Consider the following 17,310-nt stretch of genomic DNA (forward strand, 5'->3'; position numbering starts at 1 on the left):
GCCGACCTACACTGTGACTGCGTGTTTAAGCTACGAGGCAGGCAGTCACACTGTTAGTGGTTAGGATTCTAGGGAGAGAGGAGAGGCGGCTGCATCAGAAATACTGAGGAACGGCATGTACCCTCAAGGATGCTCCCAGCCTGGTGGCTGTTACCTCTCTTTCTTTTCCTTAGTTCCTGGGGCCCCTACCACAGTGTGAAGGAGAAATGTCTCCCACAGCTCGGGCATTTTGAACATGTGTCCACAGTGGACAGCAATGTTAGGTGTTTAGAAAGTCTGGCCTTGGTGGAGGAACTATGTCGGAGGAGCAGAGGTTCTGAGTAGAAAGCCTCAGTTCCTTACACTTTGCAATCTCTCAGCTTCCGGTTCCTTCTCCCGTGCCTGCCTCTTGTTACCCTGGCTTGTCTCCAGGGTGGGCTCAGCCCTCTGCACCCACAGCCAAAACAAGCCCTTCCTTCTAAAGTTGCCTTCACTCTGATGTTTTACAGAAAAGTAACCAGTACAGCTAATCATCCACTAGATGACTAAGGAGGAAACGCATTTTTCTGCTTCTACGGATGCGTGGTAGTGGGATGCACGCACGCACACCCGATAGACAAACAGATACGATTTTAAAGGTAAAAGTACTAACAACCAATGTTAAAGAGGGTGCTGGGAAAGAGGGAAACTTTTTCATGGTTGGTGGGTGAGCACACTGGTATAGCCACTGTGGCGATCAATGTGAAGAGGCACGTCCAAAAGCTAAAAACAGAACTTCCATGCCGTCCAGCCACACCACTCTGGTACTCACTCAGAGGACTCTGCATCCTCCTCCGGAGATACGATCTGTTCATCCATGTCTATTCCTGCTCTGGTGATATAGCAAGGCAAAGCTAGATGTCCACCAACGAATGACTAGATGTCCATCAACGAGTGACTAGATGTCCGTCAACGAATGAGTGGTTAAGAAAATATGATACATATACAAAAAAGGCAGAATTATTCAATTTGTAGGAAAATGAATGGAACTGGGGAAGATATTAACGTAATCCGGGCTCAGGAAGACAAACACTGAGCCCATATGTGGGTTAGAGTTTCTTTTTCCATACACATATCTACCTATGTGGAGGGAGGCAAGTGCCAGGAAACAGAGTGGGTCCGTGAGAGGGGACCATTACCCTACCATTCAAGCTCAGAAATTCATGTGTGTGCTATAGCAGGGGCCCTGAGAAGCAAAGAAAAGAAAGGCAACAGCCACGTGGGCCGGTTAGTGTCCTTGGGTGTATGTGAACCGAGGAAGCAGACAGGAGTAGGCTCCTAGAGTCGAGATCTGACAAGGAGCTGTTTACATAGGGGTCCAGCCAGCCCACTGACATCAACACACTGCTGCCTGGTTTCCAGATCCATGAAGGATTGTTTAGAGCTCTTTTACTAGGTGAGGAATGATTCTTGTGTTTAGCTGAGGACAGACTAACGGTCTAGCACCCACAGTTAGCTGAGACATCAAAAGGAACTCAGGCAACCTGAGGTGCTGCCTGGAGCTTCTGCCATGACCTCTGAATGCCCAGCTCTAGTCCTAACGTGAGTGACTGACAAGAAGCATTAGCTGGGGCCTCAGGAGGTTCCAATGGACTCTGTAGCCTTTGCTCTATAAAACAAATGGAAGCCGAGACAGGAAGCTTGTGAGTTCAAGGCCAACTGGGCTATGTCACAAGACACTGTTTCAAAAATATCTTAAAACAAAACCAAAACCAAACAAAACCCTGTTTTTAATTAGCCAGGAGTCTTGCTACATACCTTTGATCCCAGCACCCTGGAGGCAGGAGGAGGCTGACCTCTGCAAGTTCAAGACCAGCCTGGTCTATATAGCAAGTTCCAGATCAGCCAGTGTTACATAGAAAGACTTTGTCTCAAACAAAATTATTTTAATTATATGTATGTATCTGTCTGCCTGTCTCTGTGTGTGTGTGTGTATGTGTGTATGTATGAATGTGTGTATATGTGTGTATATGTATATATGTATGTGTCTATGTGTATATATGTATGTGTATGTGTGTATATGTATATATGTATATATGTATGTATGTGTGTATATGTATGTATGTGTATATGTGTGTATATATGTATTTATGTGTGTATGTGTGTGTGTGTATGTATGTGTGTGCATCTGTGTGTAAATGTGTGCACACCAGTGCTGGTGTCTGAGGAGGCCAGAGGGAGTTAGATCCCTGGAACTGGAATTGTTCCAGGTGATTGTAAGTCACCTAACACGGGTACTTGGAAAGGAACTTGGTCCTCAGCAAGAAAAGCGAGTGCTTGTAACCACTGCTCCATTTTTCCATGCTCCTCCTTCCCTCAAAAAACCTTTTCAGTGGGTGGAAGTTTAACTAATCGCGAGCCCCACTGTGAAGGAAAACACCTGCGAGTAGCCACTGCTGCTTCGTGGGATTAACATGGCCCTGGGATCTGCTGGGAGATAGGTGAGATGCCCTCCTGCCCATCTCTGAAAACAGGAAGTTTCTTCAGTGCAGTGCAGCACCGACGACCCTAGCCGTGTGCAGGAGTACCTGCGCACTGTCCAGTGGGGCTCCCAGTTCAGTAGACGCCTTCCAGATCGTGTGACGGCTGCCCACAAGGACATCTTCCAAGAGCATCTGCACAGCCACCAGCTCTCCATGGGCCACTTTGCGGTCACGGTCACTTAGTCCACAGAGACACATCTGAAAACAAAGATACCTTCCCATTTTGAGGACACCTACACATCCTTTGTACATGGTTTTGAAGGAAAAATGTTAAGTGCAGCCATGTTTATAACCCTTACCCTCTCAATTAATAAAAACATCCACAAAAATCTCAGTATCGGTTCTAGAGTAAAGCTCTTCTTGTACAGGTTTTGAGTAGCAAGTCTCCCAACCTTACACCGATACAGCAAATGAAGAACGGGGTCATCTGCGTTTCCTTTAAATCCCTCTTGCTCTTACTATTTAAAAGAAAAATCTTTTTTACTAATGGAGGATTTCGAACATACACAAATGTTAACAAAAGGATTACAATTGTATCCATCTGTATATAGCCAGTCTTGGCCCCACCCCAACTCTCCACTCCATATTCTGGAGCCAAATTAGAGTTGAGCTTTGTGCTGGTTTAAATACTTTTATATATTAATATTTATATGTATGTATACATGTGTATAGATGTATGTATGATTAAGATGTTTACTTAATCATAAGAAAGCACATTTTCCCAAAACAATGTAAAAGAATTTAAAGACACATCATGGTAAGAACAATTAAAGGGGATCCCCCTCCTCAGTCCTGCCTGAGCTGTTCCCAGGTCAGGAGTCCCACGTCTCTGAGCGTCACTGGGCCAGTTGCTCTAGGAGGCTTGGATGGTGACTCCAGGTGAGTGGCCACTTCTCGAGGTCATTACTGCTCTGGGAACATGGCTTTTCTCCATAATAAGGAAATATGACTCACCTCATGTTACAGCTTTATGATCAAACATGCATTTATCTTCTAAATTACCACTGGTTAGAGTATGAACTTGTGATACCCTGCCCTGTGGTCTGTGTTTGGTTTCCTCTCCAATAAGTGGGAAGACAGATCTACCTGCATATCATACTCTAGGGTGTCCGGGATGCTGCTTATAACTGGAAACGGTCCACCGTCTTCCAGGAACGTCCTCCATGGGAACAGCCCAAACGCCTAAAAGAGATGATAATGGTCTCATGCATCCCTAAAATGAAGGTGTCTGCACACAAGCGCGATTTCTGCATCCATGCTCCAAAGCCCACTTCCATGGTTCATTTATTATGCATAGCCTTCTCACTGCAGCATGCCCCGTGAGAGGAAAGAGTAGCAATGAGTGTTACTCTTCTCCTTGGTTTGGCTAAAATGGTTACAGTATACACAGGAAACTCCAAGGTCCAAAGTTCCAGAACAAGAGGGTTGTGGTGGCACACACCTGTGAGGACAGCGCTTGAGAGGCTGATGCAGGAGGATTCCAAGTTTGAGACCAGATTTAGCTAGACCTGTGATTCTCAACCTGGGGGTCGAAGGACCCTTTCACAGGGGTTCAAGGACCCTTTCACGGGGGTTACATGTCAGATATCCTGTATCTCAGATACTTATGGTGCGGTTCTTAACAGCAGCGAAATTACAGTTCTAAAGTAGCAAAGGAAATAATTTTATGGTTGAGGGTCACTGCAGAATGAGGAACTGTGTTAAAGGGGCTTGGCTTTAGGAAAGTTGAGAACCACTGAGCTATTCAGTGAGACTCTGTCTTGAGAGAAACAAAACAAAGGAACTTCTGGAATAATACTGTACCAAGGGGGCATGTTTTTAAGCAACAACAGTAAACCTAGTTAAACAATGTCTATATCAGGGGCCTTCAAGACCTGTCTTACGGCTCTGACGGAGGTTAAGGATTGGCATGGCAGAAGGGGACTTGTTCGAGACATTTATAATGTTTAAGTAGGAGTCTTGTGAGATAATTTTAAAGCTGCGTACACAAACTTCCCAGCAGAAGACAATGTTTAGGGCTCACTGACAGTTAGGTACACACCTGCAATCTTAGCACTTGGGAGGTGGAGACAGGACAAGCAGGAATTCAAAGTCATATTTGGCTATATAATAGGTCAGCCTGGGCTACGTGATACTCTTGGGGAGGTGGTGATATGTGGGAGGAGAAGGAGGGAGGGATGACTCTTCATCATCCCTTTGACTCTGGCTGGACTTAAGACTCAGTGCTAGTGAACTAAGAGCACGGCAGAAATGATGGTGTCAGTTTGTGCAAAGCCCATGACTGCTACTTTGAGTTCTCTCTCTTGGGCTGCCTGCCCTTGGGAAGCCATTTTCCACGTTGTGAGAAAGTTCTTTAGAGAAGACCATGGGAACCATTTTGGATGTGGATCTCCTGACAGCTAGTGACAGCTGGTGAATGAGGGTTGAGTCAAGCTTCTCAGTGGTGCCCTGAGATGATGCTCTTAAGGCCTGGCCAACCAGAGAAACCCTAAGCCAGCGCTCCCTCCTGACCTGTTCCCAGCTCCCTGACTCAGAGCTTGGGAGTGATAATGAGTGCTTATGGCCCTAACCTGTTAAGCTGCGGGAGGGCTTGTGCTCTTGGCCACAGAAAAGCAGCAGACGGTGTGGGACCTGATGCTACTGACGCTTCTCAGGGATCCATCTCTGGCTTTCTCAAACTTGACCTCCATAGAGCTGGAGAGAGTGTCTGCCTGGGTGTGGTGTGATCTCTGGCTTTCCTGAACTTTGACCTCTGTAGAGCTGGATAATGTCATGGTTGCTAGGATTACATTTGATGACACATGTTGTAACCGGGGCAACTCAAAGCCCAGCGATTGACCTATTTATGCCTTATAATTGCATCATTATTTATTCAATAGAAAATGTTGCAGAACCAAGTTAATCTCAAATCGGAGGTCATTCGGTTCTCAGATAAAAGACACACACAACCTTTATATCTCTAATAAGCTTTATGCATTAGAGCTGGGCAGATATCTAACCATCTATGCTATTATGTCTACTTCCTTATCAATAAACCAGAGTTATAACTTGCCAGGTTTCATCTGGGCAGCTCTTAACTCCAATTATCGAGCCCTCACAGCCATGTTTTCATGATTTACCTACCCCACAGTGGCTTCCTCCACTCTCCACCTTCTTCTCCCCTCTCACGGTTCTCCTCAGACCCCAAGGTGAGAAACAAACCCCCAAACTCCCACCCCGTCCCATGCTCCACCCTGCTTATCCCTCTTCTGCCCAGCTGTAGGCTGTAGGTGTCTTTATTCACACATCAGGGATAACTTGAGAGGAAAGGTTACGTAACATCATTTGATTCAACTTTCAGATTCTCTCAGCCCTGGGAGCGACCAGGCCTTGGGGGCCAGCACTTAGCATTACATTAGCAAAAGACCAAACCTCAACAAGAAAAGATAGAACCTTTGAGTTTTCGTTTTCGTTCTTTCTTTGTCTGTCTGTCTGTTTGTTTTCCCTGACAGCTTGAGTAGACAGGCTGTTGCATCCAGTCACCCTAGTAGACGCTCACCAAAAAGACCCTGACTGGAAATAACTCCTGCTCACAGGAGTCCCCAGGACTCCCTGTATGAGTGAGCAAAAGAAAGCTGAAGAAGACCCAAGGGTCATGAAAGCATAAAGACCCTGCAAAATGGAAGCCAAGTGGAAACGAACAGAGGACACTGCTGTAGTCCACTCATTTTCTTATGGGTACAAAACACCTCTGAGACTCACCCGGAGGCTCCGAGGATCCAGTGGCTGGGGCAGGCTGAGCTGTGAGGCGAAGATGCTCTTCCTGAGAGAGTTGCCCAGTTGTGGCAAACCACAGCACGCACCATCTGCGACAGACTGGTAGGCAGGAGCATTTCCCGCGGCCAAAAATGTTCTGTCAAAATACAGTGTGAGTTTTTGTTTAATATGGTTACTTATGCTTCTAAAGCCCAGAACTTTCTTCACACTTACTGTAGCAAGAGACAATTTTGAGAGGGTAAGAGATGTCTTCCTCAGCCACAGCACCCATGCCGACCTTCCCCCTCAGTCTCTAGCTCTCTGGGGAGGGGGGGTTGATACTATTAATGGGAGAAATCCAGAGTTTCTATCAGTAGAGTATATCGATAGAATTTTCTGGAAGACTGAAAGATTCGGAAGGCCCTGGCTATATGTTATTGGACACCTGAAGTATAGCTCTCGGGAACGAGAGATTGAGTTTTAAATTTTGCTTAATTTTAGTTAATACTAACTTGAATTAATCAACCACACAGCTACAGAACTGGGCATCACACCTTCAGCTCTACAACAGTGACGTTAGCTCTTAGATTTTTCAAAAAGTTAGCAGCTAAGGTAACAGCCCAAATGTATAAAACCAAATTTTAGATTGAGTAAGATCCACGGGGTCAGAGAGAAGACGCTTTTGTTTCATTGAAATGAAATTTGGCTTTGTGTATCAAGAACCTCATCCTCCCCACCCCCACTCCACCCAAGACAAGAGCATGAAATTTATAACGTATGTAAGAACGAGTAGCATATGGTATAATTCAGGATGATTTTTCCTGCCTCAAAGGAAATAAGATTTACAAGGAAGTAAAGGGAAACATGCTGGGGTAAATTGGGGGAAAGTATCTCAGAGAAACAAAGTCATCTGTGGAGACCAACGCACCAGACACCAAAGAGAAAAGAGATTGGCCAGACTTAGGGAAATGTCAGTTGATGGAGGTGAGGAGCTAGCAGACCCTGGGCATGCCAGAGAGATTTGGGAGCACCTGAGCCCCAACAGTGAATCCCTGTGAGGGGTGTGGAAAGGGACAGTAGCCTTGAGAGGCCAGAGAAGACCTGAAACCCCACAACAGAGGTGAGCAAAGTGGTTGTTCTCTCCAACTTCCCCCATAGAGCCCAGGCTGCCTCTGAGAGCCATGAGCAAAGAAGGTAGGGTGAGTTCTAGAATTAAGGTCCAATATTAGAAGTTGCTTTGACGTCTGGTAGGAGCTTGAAGAGTCTAACTGCAGCTTCTCCCCTCCTCCTAGCATAAGGTTCCCGTGTCCACCCACACTCCTTATCAAGGGGAGCTGTGCCCTTTCCAGTGTCCCTGAGCAACAGCTCTGTTTCCTGCCAGCCCCTGGAGCTAGGCAAACAAACAGAGTATGTCTTCCCTGGTAACCAGGGAGTGCCACGCGTCCTTATACTGCAAGGACCATCCCTGAATGTCTACTGTGTTCATCCAAGGCCTCCCATGGCTTGCAGGATGCCCCACTCCTGGCTGTGCCAACACAGTACTAAGGAGTTGCTATTGATCTCATCCGTCACAATATTTAGTGACATTTGTTCATCATCCAGAGTAGAATCTTTTCCTCACTAGTAGGGTGAATAGGAGGCAGCTTAAAAGGATTGAAATAAGAATAAACCAAAAAAAAAATGTAATGAACTGGCTTGAAATTCCAAGGTAACTACTTTTTAAACCCATTTGCAACTTAATAATGTGGCATCGGAAAGCAAAAATATTTTTGCTACAGCAGAAGTAGGAACCATATACTTAATAGTGAAACACCCAAAAAGACAATAAAACTATTGATTGTTGGTGCTTGTGTGTGTGTGTGTGTGTGTGTATGTGTGTATGTGTGTGTGTGAGTGTGTGAGAGAGAGAGAGTGTGTGTGTGTGTGTGCGTGTGTGTGTATGTGTGTATGTGTATGTGTGTGTGTGTGAGAGAGAGAGTGTGTGTGTGTGTGCGTGTGTGTGTGTGTGTATGTGTGTGTGTGAGTGTGTGTGTGTGTGAGAGAGAGTGTGTGTGTGTGTGTGTGTGTGTGCGTGTGTGTGCATGTGCACATGTGCACCTATGTCGGCCCTGAACATGCCAAGCATGCACTCTATCTCCGAGCTAAACCGCAGCTCTGCACTCTACTTAGGATGGCCATTGAAGTCACCTAAAGGCTATCTAAATTTATTTCCCTGTGTCTTTTAACTTCCCTGTGATTGCTCAGTCGGCCTAGCCAGGGAAAACTCAGTATACCAAGTATAGCCATGGCTAGAACGTTCACAGAGGTGAGCTGGGGACTGCTTGAGATAAAAAGACAAACCTCCCACAGGTTATATCATCTTCCCTCACCACAGAACCCAACACAGCCCAGGTGCTTCCCAACTTCCTCTCTGTGGTATATATGCCATATACATCACCATATATATATCAATATATATATCAATCACCATATATATCTACCATATATATCTATCTACCATATATATCTATCTACCATATATATATATACTTGCTTAAAGAGATGGTATGGAAAGCAGGCATTCTCACATAAACACATCTCAGCATAGGTCACCAGTACAGATGCAGGGCGACTGGGAATAATTTCTCCCACTGCACGGCTGCTATCACACCAGTCACAGAAGTGACTATCACCAGTACTCAGGTCTCTCTTCCCCTCCTCTCCCTCCCCTCCCCTCCTCTCTCCTCCCCTTCTCCCTGCTTGGGGGGGCCAACTTTGTTCAATCTTACTTGTTCAGCCTTTGACGCAATCTCTTTCTTGCTCTCCTTTGGTTTTTTTTTTTTTTTTTTTTTTTTTTTTTTTTTCCGGAGCTGGGGACCGAACCCAGGGCCTTGCGCTTCCTAGGCAAGCGCTCTACCACTGAGCTAAATCCCCAACCCCTCTTGCTCTCCTTTGAAGGTTTATTTTTTAAAAACTATTATGTGTACATTATGTAGGTGTGTGTGTGCATGTGTGTGCAGGTTCCTACAGAGGCCAGAACAGGGAGTCAGATCTCCTGGAGATGAAGTAACAGGTGGATGTGAGCTGCCTTGACATTGGTGCTGGGAGTGAACTCTGATCCTATCTGTGCAAGAGCAATACATACTCTTAACTGCGGGATCTCTCCAGCTCCTGACGTGTTCTATTATCTAAAAAGTTTGTGGAGAGCTTTGGAACAAACAGTTACCAAAGTGACTTCAAACCTTGGAAAAACCGTAGAGCCCTACTAAGGAACCAAGGTATAATGGAAGATTGTCCTCTGGCTGTGGTGTGGCCATTGTCCTTTTAAACTCATAGCAGCAATGATTACTGGCAGAAGGCCAACACAAGACTGGGCCTGTGATCTTTCAGCCATGAGGAGGATGGAGGGATTCATGAGGCAGCACCCCTCTCTTAGTCTCTATATAAGAGGTAAACAGTTGTTTGGAGAAGTAGTAAGACAAGAGAACTGGCTTTCGATGGTGTGGCTGCCTTCATCCCTGAGTGACTCAAATTAAGCCCACTGGTTCACCAAGCTACACTGGACGGGACTGTTTCTTAGGTCCGTAAGTCTATCTGTGATGAACTGCATTTGTCTCTAGGGAGCTGACGTACCATCTTCATTGTTATCTTGATTGACTTAGAGTTACCTAGAAAACACACAGCTGGGTGTGTCTCTGAGGCTGTGTCTGGACAGGTTAAAGAAGGAAGAACCCCCCCTGTAGTGAGAATTCTGGAATTTTGGCTTCTTTTTTAAAACAGAAATGCTTTTGTTTTAATCCCTGTGTGTGGATGTGGGGCTGCTTTGGATTGCCCCAAACAGCTGACTATGATTTGCCTTGTGCTCTAACAGAGGCACGGTTTTGCCAGCTGCAAATTGCTTGTGGCATTTGGAATTTTGGGAACTTTTCAGAGGGTATATAAATGCTAGGGCCCTGCTAGGTGGGGTTGGTGGTTGATGGGCATTCTGGTGGGGGTTGGGGGTGCAGTTGGATGCTGTCTGTAGTTGTGCTCAAAGAAGAAACAAAAGGGAAGAAATTAGATTCAAGGATCTTTATTTTTCTCTCTCCCGCCTCTGCCCTATTTTGTGTCCTATCTAATATCAGGGGGTGAAACTGAGTGGACAAAGGGTGGGAAAAAGAGGACCTCACATAGTAGCAAATCTAGCAACACCACCTTAAACGTATATAGCACCATCTCATGGGCCGGGGTCTCTGACTGAAACAAACAGAAAGAGGATAAAGCAAGGTAAATATTAGCATTCATCTTCTGGCTCCAGACCAAAATGTGACCATCCACTCCCCACCCCCTCCATCCCCACTCCCACTCCCCTCCCCCACCCCTACTTCCACACTTTACTTGCCATAACGGACTATACTCTCAAGCTGTAGGTCAAAATAAGCTTTTCCTTCTCAAAGTCATTTTTGTCATGTATTTTGTCAGAGCAATGAAAACAGAAACTAATACCCTTTTAGCACTAGGTAGATCCTTCCTTGTCCCTCTCCATTCGAGACTTTTCTAGCAAACATTTATTACTATGCTAAATAATTTTATGTCAGCCTTACACAAGCTGGAGTCATTTGGGAAGAGGGACGCTCAACTGAGAATGTCCTCCCAGCAGTTTGGCCTGTGGGCAAGCCTGTGGTACTTTTTTTTTAAATTGATGTGGGAGGGTGGTGCCTCCTCTGGATGCTGGTCCTGGGTTCTGTAAGAAAGCAGGCTGAGCAAGCTGTGAGGAGCAAGCCCATAAAGAGCCTCCAGGTTCCTGCCTTGAGTTCCTGTCTTGACTTCCCTGGATGGTGGTACAAGGTATAAGCTAAGATAAACCCTTCCTCCCCAGTTGCTTTTGGTCATGATGGTTTATGACAGCAATAGAAACCCTAACTAAGACTATTGTTTTCCTATTATATTTATTCATTTTGTTGTTTTGCTTAGAGATAGGATCTGAAACACCTCAGGCTGGCTTTGAACTCACTGTGCATAGAACGCCTGCCTGATCCTTCTACCTCCCAAGTTCTGGGATAACAGATAAACACTACTTCATCTGACTATTTTTGTTTTGGGGGAGACATGATCTTTTTATGTCACTCTGGCTATTGTGGTATTGACTATGTAACCCAGGCTGGCTTCAAATTCACAGCAACTCTTTTTCCTCAGCCTTCTGAGATTACAGCGATGTGCAACCACATCTGACTAGTACTTTCCAATTTTAAAAGAAAATTTATAACAACATCCCACCCAAGCTCCACGCTTCGGGAAGGGGTAAGGAATGAGGAGTCAGATAGGAAGTATGAGACTGAGTTCTGCCACAGCAACTGTGTGACCCTGGGAAGTTACAAAACGTCTCTGTCCTTCTCTTTTCTTTCCTGTAAAGGTGGGAAAAATAATACGTAGCCCACAGACTTGGCAATCAAACCAAGCTCATCTCAACTTGGTTCAAACAAAAGAAAAAAGAAAGAAGAGAAAAGACAAGACAAGACAAGAAAAAAATGTTACTTTTTTTGCTACATTTCCTTAGGCAAATATGCATGTATGTTTCGTTGTAACTTTGGAAATATTGTGACAAGTCTCTCAGACCCTCAGTAGGCAAAGCCTGGCCAGGATCTGTAAGTGTAACAGCTCTGACAGGGAGTCAGTAGCCAAAGGATACCACAAAATCACATCACACAACAAACCTCACACAAGAAATTTATTGGGAAAGACACAAGGCGGTGGCTACCTCTTCTGGGGAGAAAAGCTGCGAAGAACTGAACAGGAGGCAGGCTTTGTATAATGTTTCTTGGGAGGGGGAACTTTATAGGGTGACCTTAGATTGGTGAGATTCCGTGGCCTGATCTTGGGGCAAGCCCAGGGATTGGTGGGATTCTGTGGCCTGATCTTGGGGGGTTTTTTTGTTTTTGTTTTTGTTTTTGTTTTTTTGTTTGTTTGTTTTTTTCTTTGTAGGGCAGAACTTAGCTACCTGAGTTTCAAGGGGCTGAAAATGGCCATGACAGCTGTTGCTATCAGGAATTGCAGCTAGCAGTGACACCTTTTGGTCACTGTTGCCATGGCAACAGCCATACATTCCCAGAAGACCTTTGGGCTCAATTCACACCTCCACCTGGGAACCTTTATGTCATATTCCAAATAAAAGGTAGATTCCCTGCCCCCTAGGTCTCTTTTTCTCTTTTTTCTCTCACCCCTTCCCTTTGTCTCCTTCCCCCATTAAAATCTCACCACGTGGAACCATGTTGGTGTTGGTTTGGTGTTCTCTTTCCCCACGGGTGTGGCCGATATTCTGATATTCTTTTCTTTTTTTTTTTAAAGGTCTTTATTTTATTTTATTTTATTTTATTTTTTTTTGGTTCTTTTTTTCGGAGCTGGGGACCGAACCCAGGGCCTTGCGCTTCCTAGGTAAGCGCTCTACCACTGAGCTAAATCCCCAGCCCCTTTATTTTATTTTTATGTATGTGAATACACTGTTGTTCTCTTCAGACACACCAGAAGAGGGCATCAGATCCCATTACAGATGGTTGTGAGCCACCATGTGGTTGCTGGGATTTCAACTCAGGGCCTCTAGAAGAGCAGTCAGTGCTCTTAACCTCTGAGCCATCTCTCCAGCCCGATATTCTGATATTCTTAACAACATTGGTGGCCCTCTGTACTCGGCTTCTGATTCCCCGAGTCTAAGACTTCCTTCCCCCATCCCAGTGATAGATCTGTACTTCTCAAATACTAGAGACTGGGGCCATGGCCATATGCCCAAATGGTCTTAAGCCATGTGTTGACATTTGAATGATTAGAGGCACTTAAAACAGGCCAGCATAAAAATAAGTCTAAAGTTTAAAATGAAACAAAACTTTTAAAAAAGCCAAGGAAATTAATCTGGTGCTGTTCACTTACGTGCTTACTGGAGGGAGTGTGTCCTTAGGACGTCTCCCCTTTTCTCCTTCCCCTAACCATCCCTAATGGCAACAGCACACAGAGAGTAAAGCTCTCTTCATTATTTCATCTTATTCTACAAGGTGCCTCTGAAGGACATCCTCCTCCCCTATGAATAACCTGGACCCTCAGGCACATCATGGACCAGTAGTTAGATACCTTCTCAATGGACCAAGGCAAAGGTTGGGCCTTAGACAAGATGACTCTGGTCTATTAGGAGACAGCCACAGATTTTCATCAGGCTTCCCCTACTGACCTCAAGAGCAGGTGGGGCAGGGCAGTGCTGAAGTATGTCAGACAACTTCCTCTCTGTGTCTCTTCTATGTGGGTAGGAGGGTGACAGGCAACTTTTTAGGGGTCCTGCATCCTCCTGTCTCCCCGAGTCTTCTGAAACATGTTCCCTTCATTCTAGGAAGGGGTTTAGAACTTTCTTTCCAAGCTCATATGGAACTTTCCCCCTGCAGGAGCGGAGCCTTCTCTGGGCCACAGAGCTCTGCTCGCTCAGGTAAATTCTGAGATGACCCAGGGAAGTTTACCTATGTCCTGTCTCTGGACTATCTAAACATTTCCCTTGCAGGATCAGTGCTACTTCAGATGATGGGGAAGAGTAACATTCCTCCTCAACCTTTTTTTTTGTTGTTCTTTTTTTCGGAGCTGGGGACCGAACCCAGGGCCTTGCGCTTCCTAGGCAAGTGCTCTACCACTGAGCTAAATCCCCAACCCCAACTTTTTTTTAGTATATGTGCTGCTGAAGCGAGCACTCCTCCTCAACTTTTATCTCCACCCTTTGGCTTTCTCCTCTGAGTCCCCTCTCTGCCATGAAGCTGCCCAGACACCACCATAGTTCACAGGTTTTGAAGCTAAGTATATGGAGGCTCTGAGTCTACTGAGTAATTAATTCCAAATACACTTAACAGGAAGCATCCTGGGGAGAAAAAAAAAAACATCAGGAAGATGGACCAAATAAAGAACATCAGGTGTGCCATCTGGGTGGTTTCTGATAGGTTTCCTACACTGGTGAAATAAGTCAATTCAAGCCGAATTGAAAACCACGAGGGGCAGGTTTATTGGGGTCACCTCTGGGAGGGTTCGCTGATCCCACAGGGTGGGTCAGGAAAGTCATCATTCAGGCTGGGGCGTTGGGGGGGGGTAGGCGGTGAAAGAAAGAGTGCATGTACGGAGAAAGAAATGCAGAGAGAGGGAGAGAGAGACCAACATGTCTGGACTGTATAGGAAAGAGCCTCTGAGGAAGCCCAGTCCCTGGGCTGGCGAGTTCAGGGCAGAGAGGACAGGGTGTACCAGCCACCCCTGCAACAGATGGAGACTGAGGGATGCTGGGAGAGCCTGGAGGTCAGGTCTGCTTTGGTTTGTAAGCCCCTTGTCCTGGGTCTGAAACCCAAGTTTCTTCTGAGAAGGACACAGAGAGCAGGCGTAGGACACTGGGTCTCCAGCCTCACTCCTGGTCACATTGTGAGGGCAACTGTTGGGAAGCAGAGTGGTTTCTCTAAAATGGAACCAGACAGAACCCTGTACGGCTGGAACCAAACCCATATGGAGGGAAAAAAGCCCAACCCTTAGGCTTTCAGAGGTCAACTCAGCGGCTGACAGCAGTCACAGACGTGACAGCCCACGGCCTAAACTAAGCTACAGAGACAAAGCTGTTTGTCAATAAAAAGTAAGAAAGTCACCGTGAAGCTTGGCACTGTGCTAAGTTTATATTCTAAACCCAAGAGTTGTTGGCAGAAAAAAGCAAATGCAACGTAAAAAACATATGTTCATTCGATATAATCCCCCATCTCCGTTCTCTGCGGATGCTCTGTGCTAAGGGTGGGGGCACTTGTAATTCTCTGGTACGGCCCTTTGGGGCCCTTCTTGGCTGAATACTCACACTGGAGATTGAGTTGGATCGAGTTGGTAAGTTTCGCCAATTTAAGAGTAATTGGAGCGGGTTGGGGGTGGGGAAGCCCGGGACAGTAATCTGAGCACTGGAGGACTGGTCCAAACTCAAGCCCTGTTTACAGAGCACGCTCCAGACCAAGAAGGGCTACAAATTAAGTCTTCCTTTCAAAACAAAACAAAAGGATAATCAGAGTTGGGGGGGTGGATATAGGCTGGCCACTCAGGAGTCTAAAACAGGAAGATCCCAAGTTCAAGGCCTGCCTTGGCTACTTAGTAAGTTTCGAGGACTTCCTGAGCTGCATAACAAGATACCAGTGTTGTGTCGTTGCTGCCCTGTACTCTAAAAACAACCGGCGCCCCCACGCCCACACAAATGCAGGGGTCCTCAGCCCGACTCTTTATCTTTCTCATATAAAACACTTTCTGGAAACATGAATATTAATCCAAACTCAATCCAAATCCATCAGAATCCTGATTAATCGGTCAAATAAAACTTTGCTTCCCAAGAGATGGAGACCGTGTTTATTTAAGAATCAACTCCTCTGGCCAGTCCTATGCGCTTTAGGTGGACAGCGAAAGCGGTTCCTTCGAACTCCCCAGAATAATGATCCTCAGAAACACAAAAGCTTGCATCCCTACGGTACGAACTGGAGATTAAAAGTAGCAGTTGTCACACAGGCTATTTGGAAATTGTCGTGAAAAGCCTCAGGGATACCAGGGCAGACTTCGCACACACGGGCTCTGCGAGAAACGTTTGGGAGCCAAGGCACCGGATCTATCTGCGTCCTATTTTAGGCTAGCTATCTAATCTTGCTAACCGTGGCCTCCCTGAACCGGGCTGTGCAGGCAGGCCCCTGCTCAGCAGAATCTAGTTGGCAGGAATAGCATTTTCCTAGCCCTTACCGGAGGAGATGTCTCACAGCTGCATCGAACTGCAGCAGTGTCACCTCCCTGCGGAGGAGAAGGGCCTGGGCCACCTGGCTCGGGTCCTGGGGGCTCTGGAGACTGTCAATCATTTTCTGCAGCTCTTGAAGTTCAGTCCCTAGAAAGCAGGCAGCACGGGTCAGACGGACATACAGACGACCAAAGCCAACCCATCAGACTCGCCTTTCACCTCCAGAACCAACTTGTCACCCAGACTTCCTTTGTTTGTGGACGTGCTAATTATATGTTTTGCAAGACCAGCAGCTCCAGAAACCAAGGTCTGATTTAGCTTCCCTTCCTTCCTCCCGCTGGGAGATAGGAATGCCCGGGCTTTAGCACAGGAAGAACATACGGTTGAAAGCTTGAAATCAGCAAAGCCATGGTCTCAAGACAGAAGGAGCAAGAAATGGCATGGGGTGAGGAGGTCCCCAGAATACCAACTAGTGACTTCATTACTGTCCGCTAGAACCCACATTCGTTTCCGTTGTCATGCTGAGAGAGAGTTGGGTTTCCTGTGTCACCAGTGTGTGGACCAAAAGGCTCAGGAGTCCTAACGCCAGTACAAAGGTACAGAGTCACATAGACATACTTGCACACACATACATGTGTTCATATGTATACACACACACATATATGTATACATATATGTGTATACGAACTTCGAGAAGAGTCGAGCCATTTTGGGAACTGAAACTTCGCTACGAGAGAAAGATCCATGGAATAAGTGCACTGAAGCTACAGATGAAACTGGAAATCGCATCTTTTTGGAGCCCCCCAGGCTGGGCTGAGGACCCTGGCCTGCACCTGGCCTTCTGTCCTTGCTCAAGGAGAAGTCAGATTAAATAGGAGAACTCAGCAAAATCAACAAAAACGCAGGGGGCTGGCAGGCCTGTGTGCTCAGGGCTCTCTGAATATCAACTGTCCAAAAACGTCTGTTCTTCTGTTGAGGTGCTGACAGCTTTCTACCCGGGTACGGGAGAGGCTGTGATGCTCCTCCGTCCAGGGCATTGATGAGGATGCTCTGTCTCTCGGTGGCTACTCCAGATCCCGGCAGCCTTCTTCCTGCCTAGCCAGTGCTGGGCTTCCTCAGCCTTTCGCACACCAGGAAAGCAGAGGGCTATGGGGATGAAAAGGAAGCTGTTCTGTGTGAGTTTGACCGGGGTTGTTCCAGGCCCTGAGAATGGCTGCTGGGTCTCACAACATGTTCATGTGACTTTGCGAAAGGTGAGCGGTCCAGATTCCACTTCCAGTGGCTGTTCTACACATGACAGATGCTTGAGGCTTTCCCTGTCCTGAATAATTGGGTCCAACCATCACATTTAAAAATAAATAA

The 17,310-nt window shown here is 46.2% G+C and overlaps 1 protein-coding gene across 3 annotated transcripts in view; it reads right to left on the reverse strand.

Moving 5' to 3' along the window:
• Nucleotides 1–17,310, reverse strand: part of Ccdc162 (coiled-coil domain containing 162) — a 191,167-nt gene that overhangs the window by 50,874 nt on the left and 122,983 nt on the right. For 2 of the 3 annotated variants that reach the window (XR_015645929.1, XM_087598712.1), the window contains exons 30-33: nucleotides 15,957–16,095; nucleotides 6,243–6,393; nucleotides 3,588–3,683; nucleotides 2,547–2,699 (exon numbers count right to left, since the gene is read on the reverse strand). Coding sequence is in view for 2 of the 3 variants with exons in the window: in XM_087598712.1 (XP_087454838.1) it covers nucleotides 2,547–2,699; nucleotides 3,588–3,683; nucleotides 6,243–6,393; nucleotides 15,957–16,095 (539 nt within the window). In the remaining variant the exon portion in view is untranslated. Of the gene's footprint in view, nucleotides 1–2,546; nucleotides 2,700–3,587; nucleotides 3,684–6,242; nucleotides 6,394–15,546; nucleotides 15,701–15,956; nucleotides 16,096–17,310 lie in introns of those variants that run through there. The other variant, XM_087598713.1, reaches the window with a different exon arrangement.

This window comes from Rattus norvegicus, chromosome 20 (genome assembly GCF_021556685.1).
Source record: "Rattus norvegicus strain SHRSP/BbbUtx chromosome 20, alternate assembly SHRSP_T2T, whole genome shotgun sequence".
Lineage (NCBI taxonomy): Eukaryota > Metazoa > Chordata > Mammalia > Rodentia > Muridae > Rattus > Rattus norvegicus.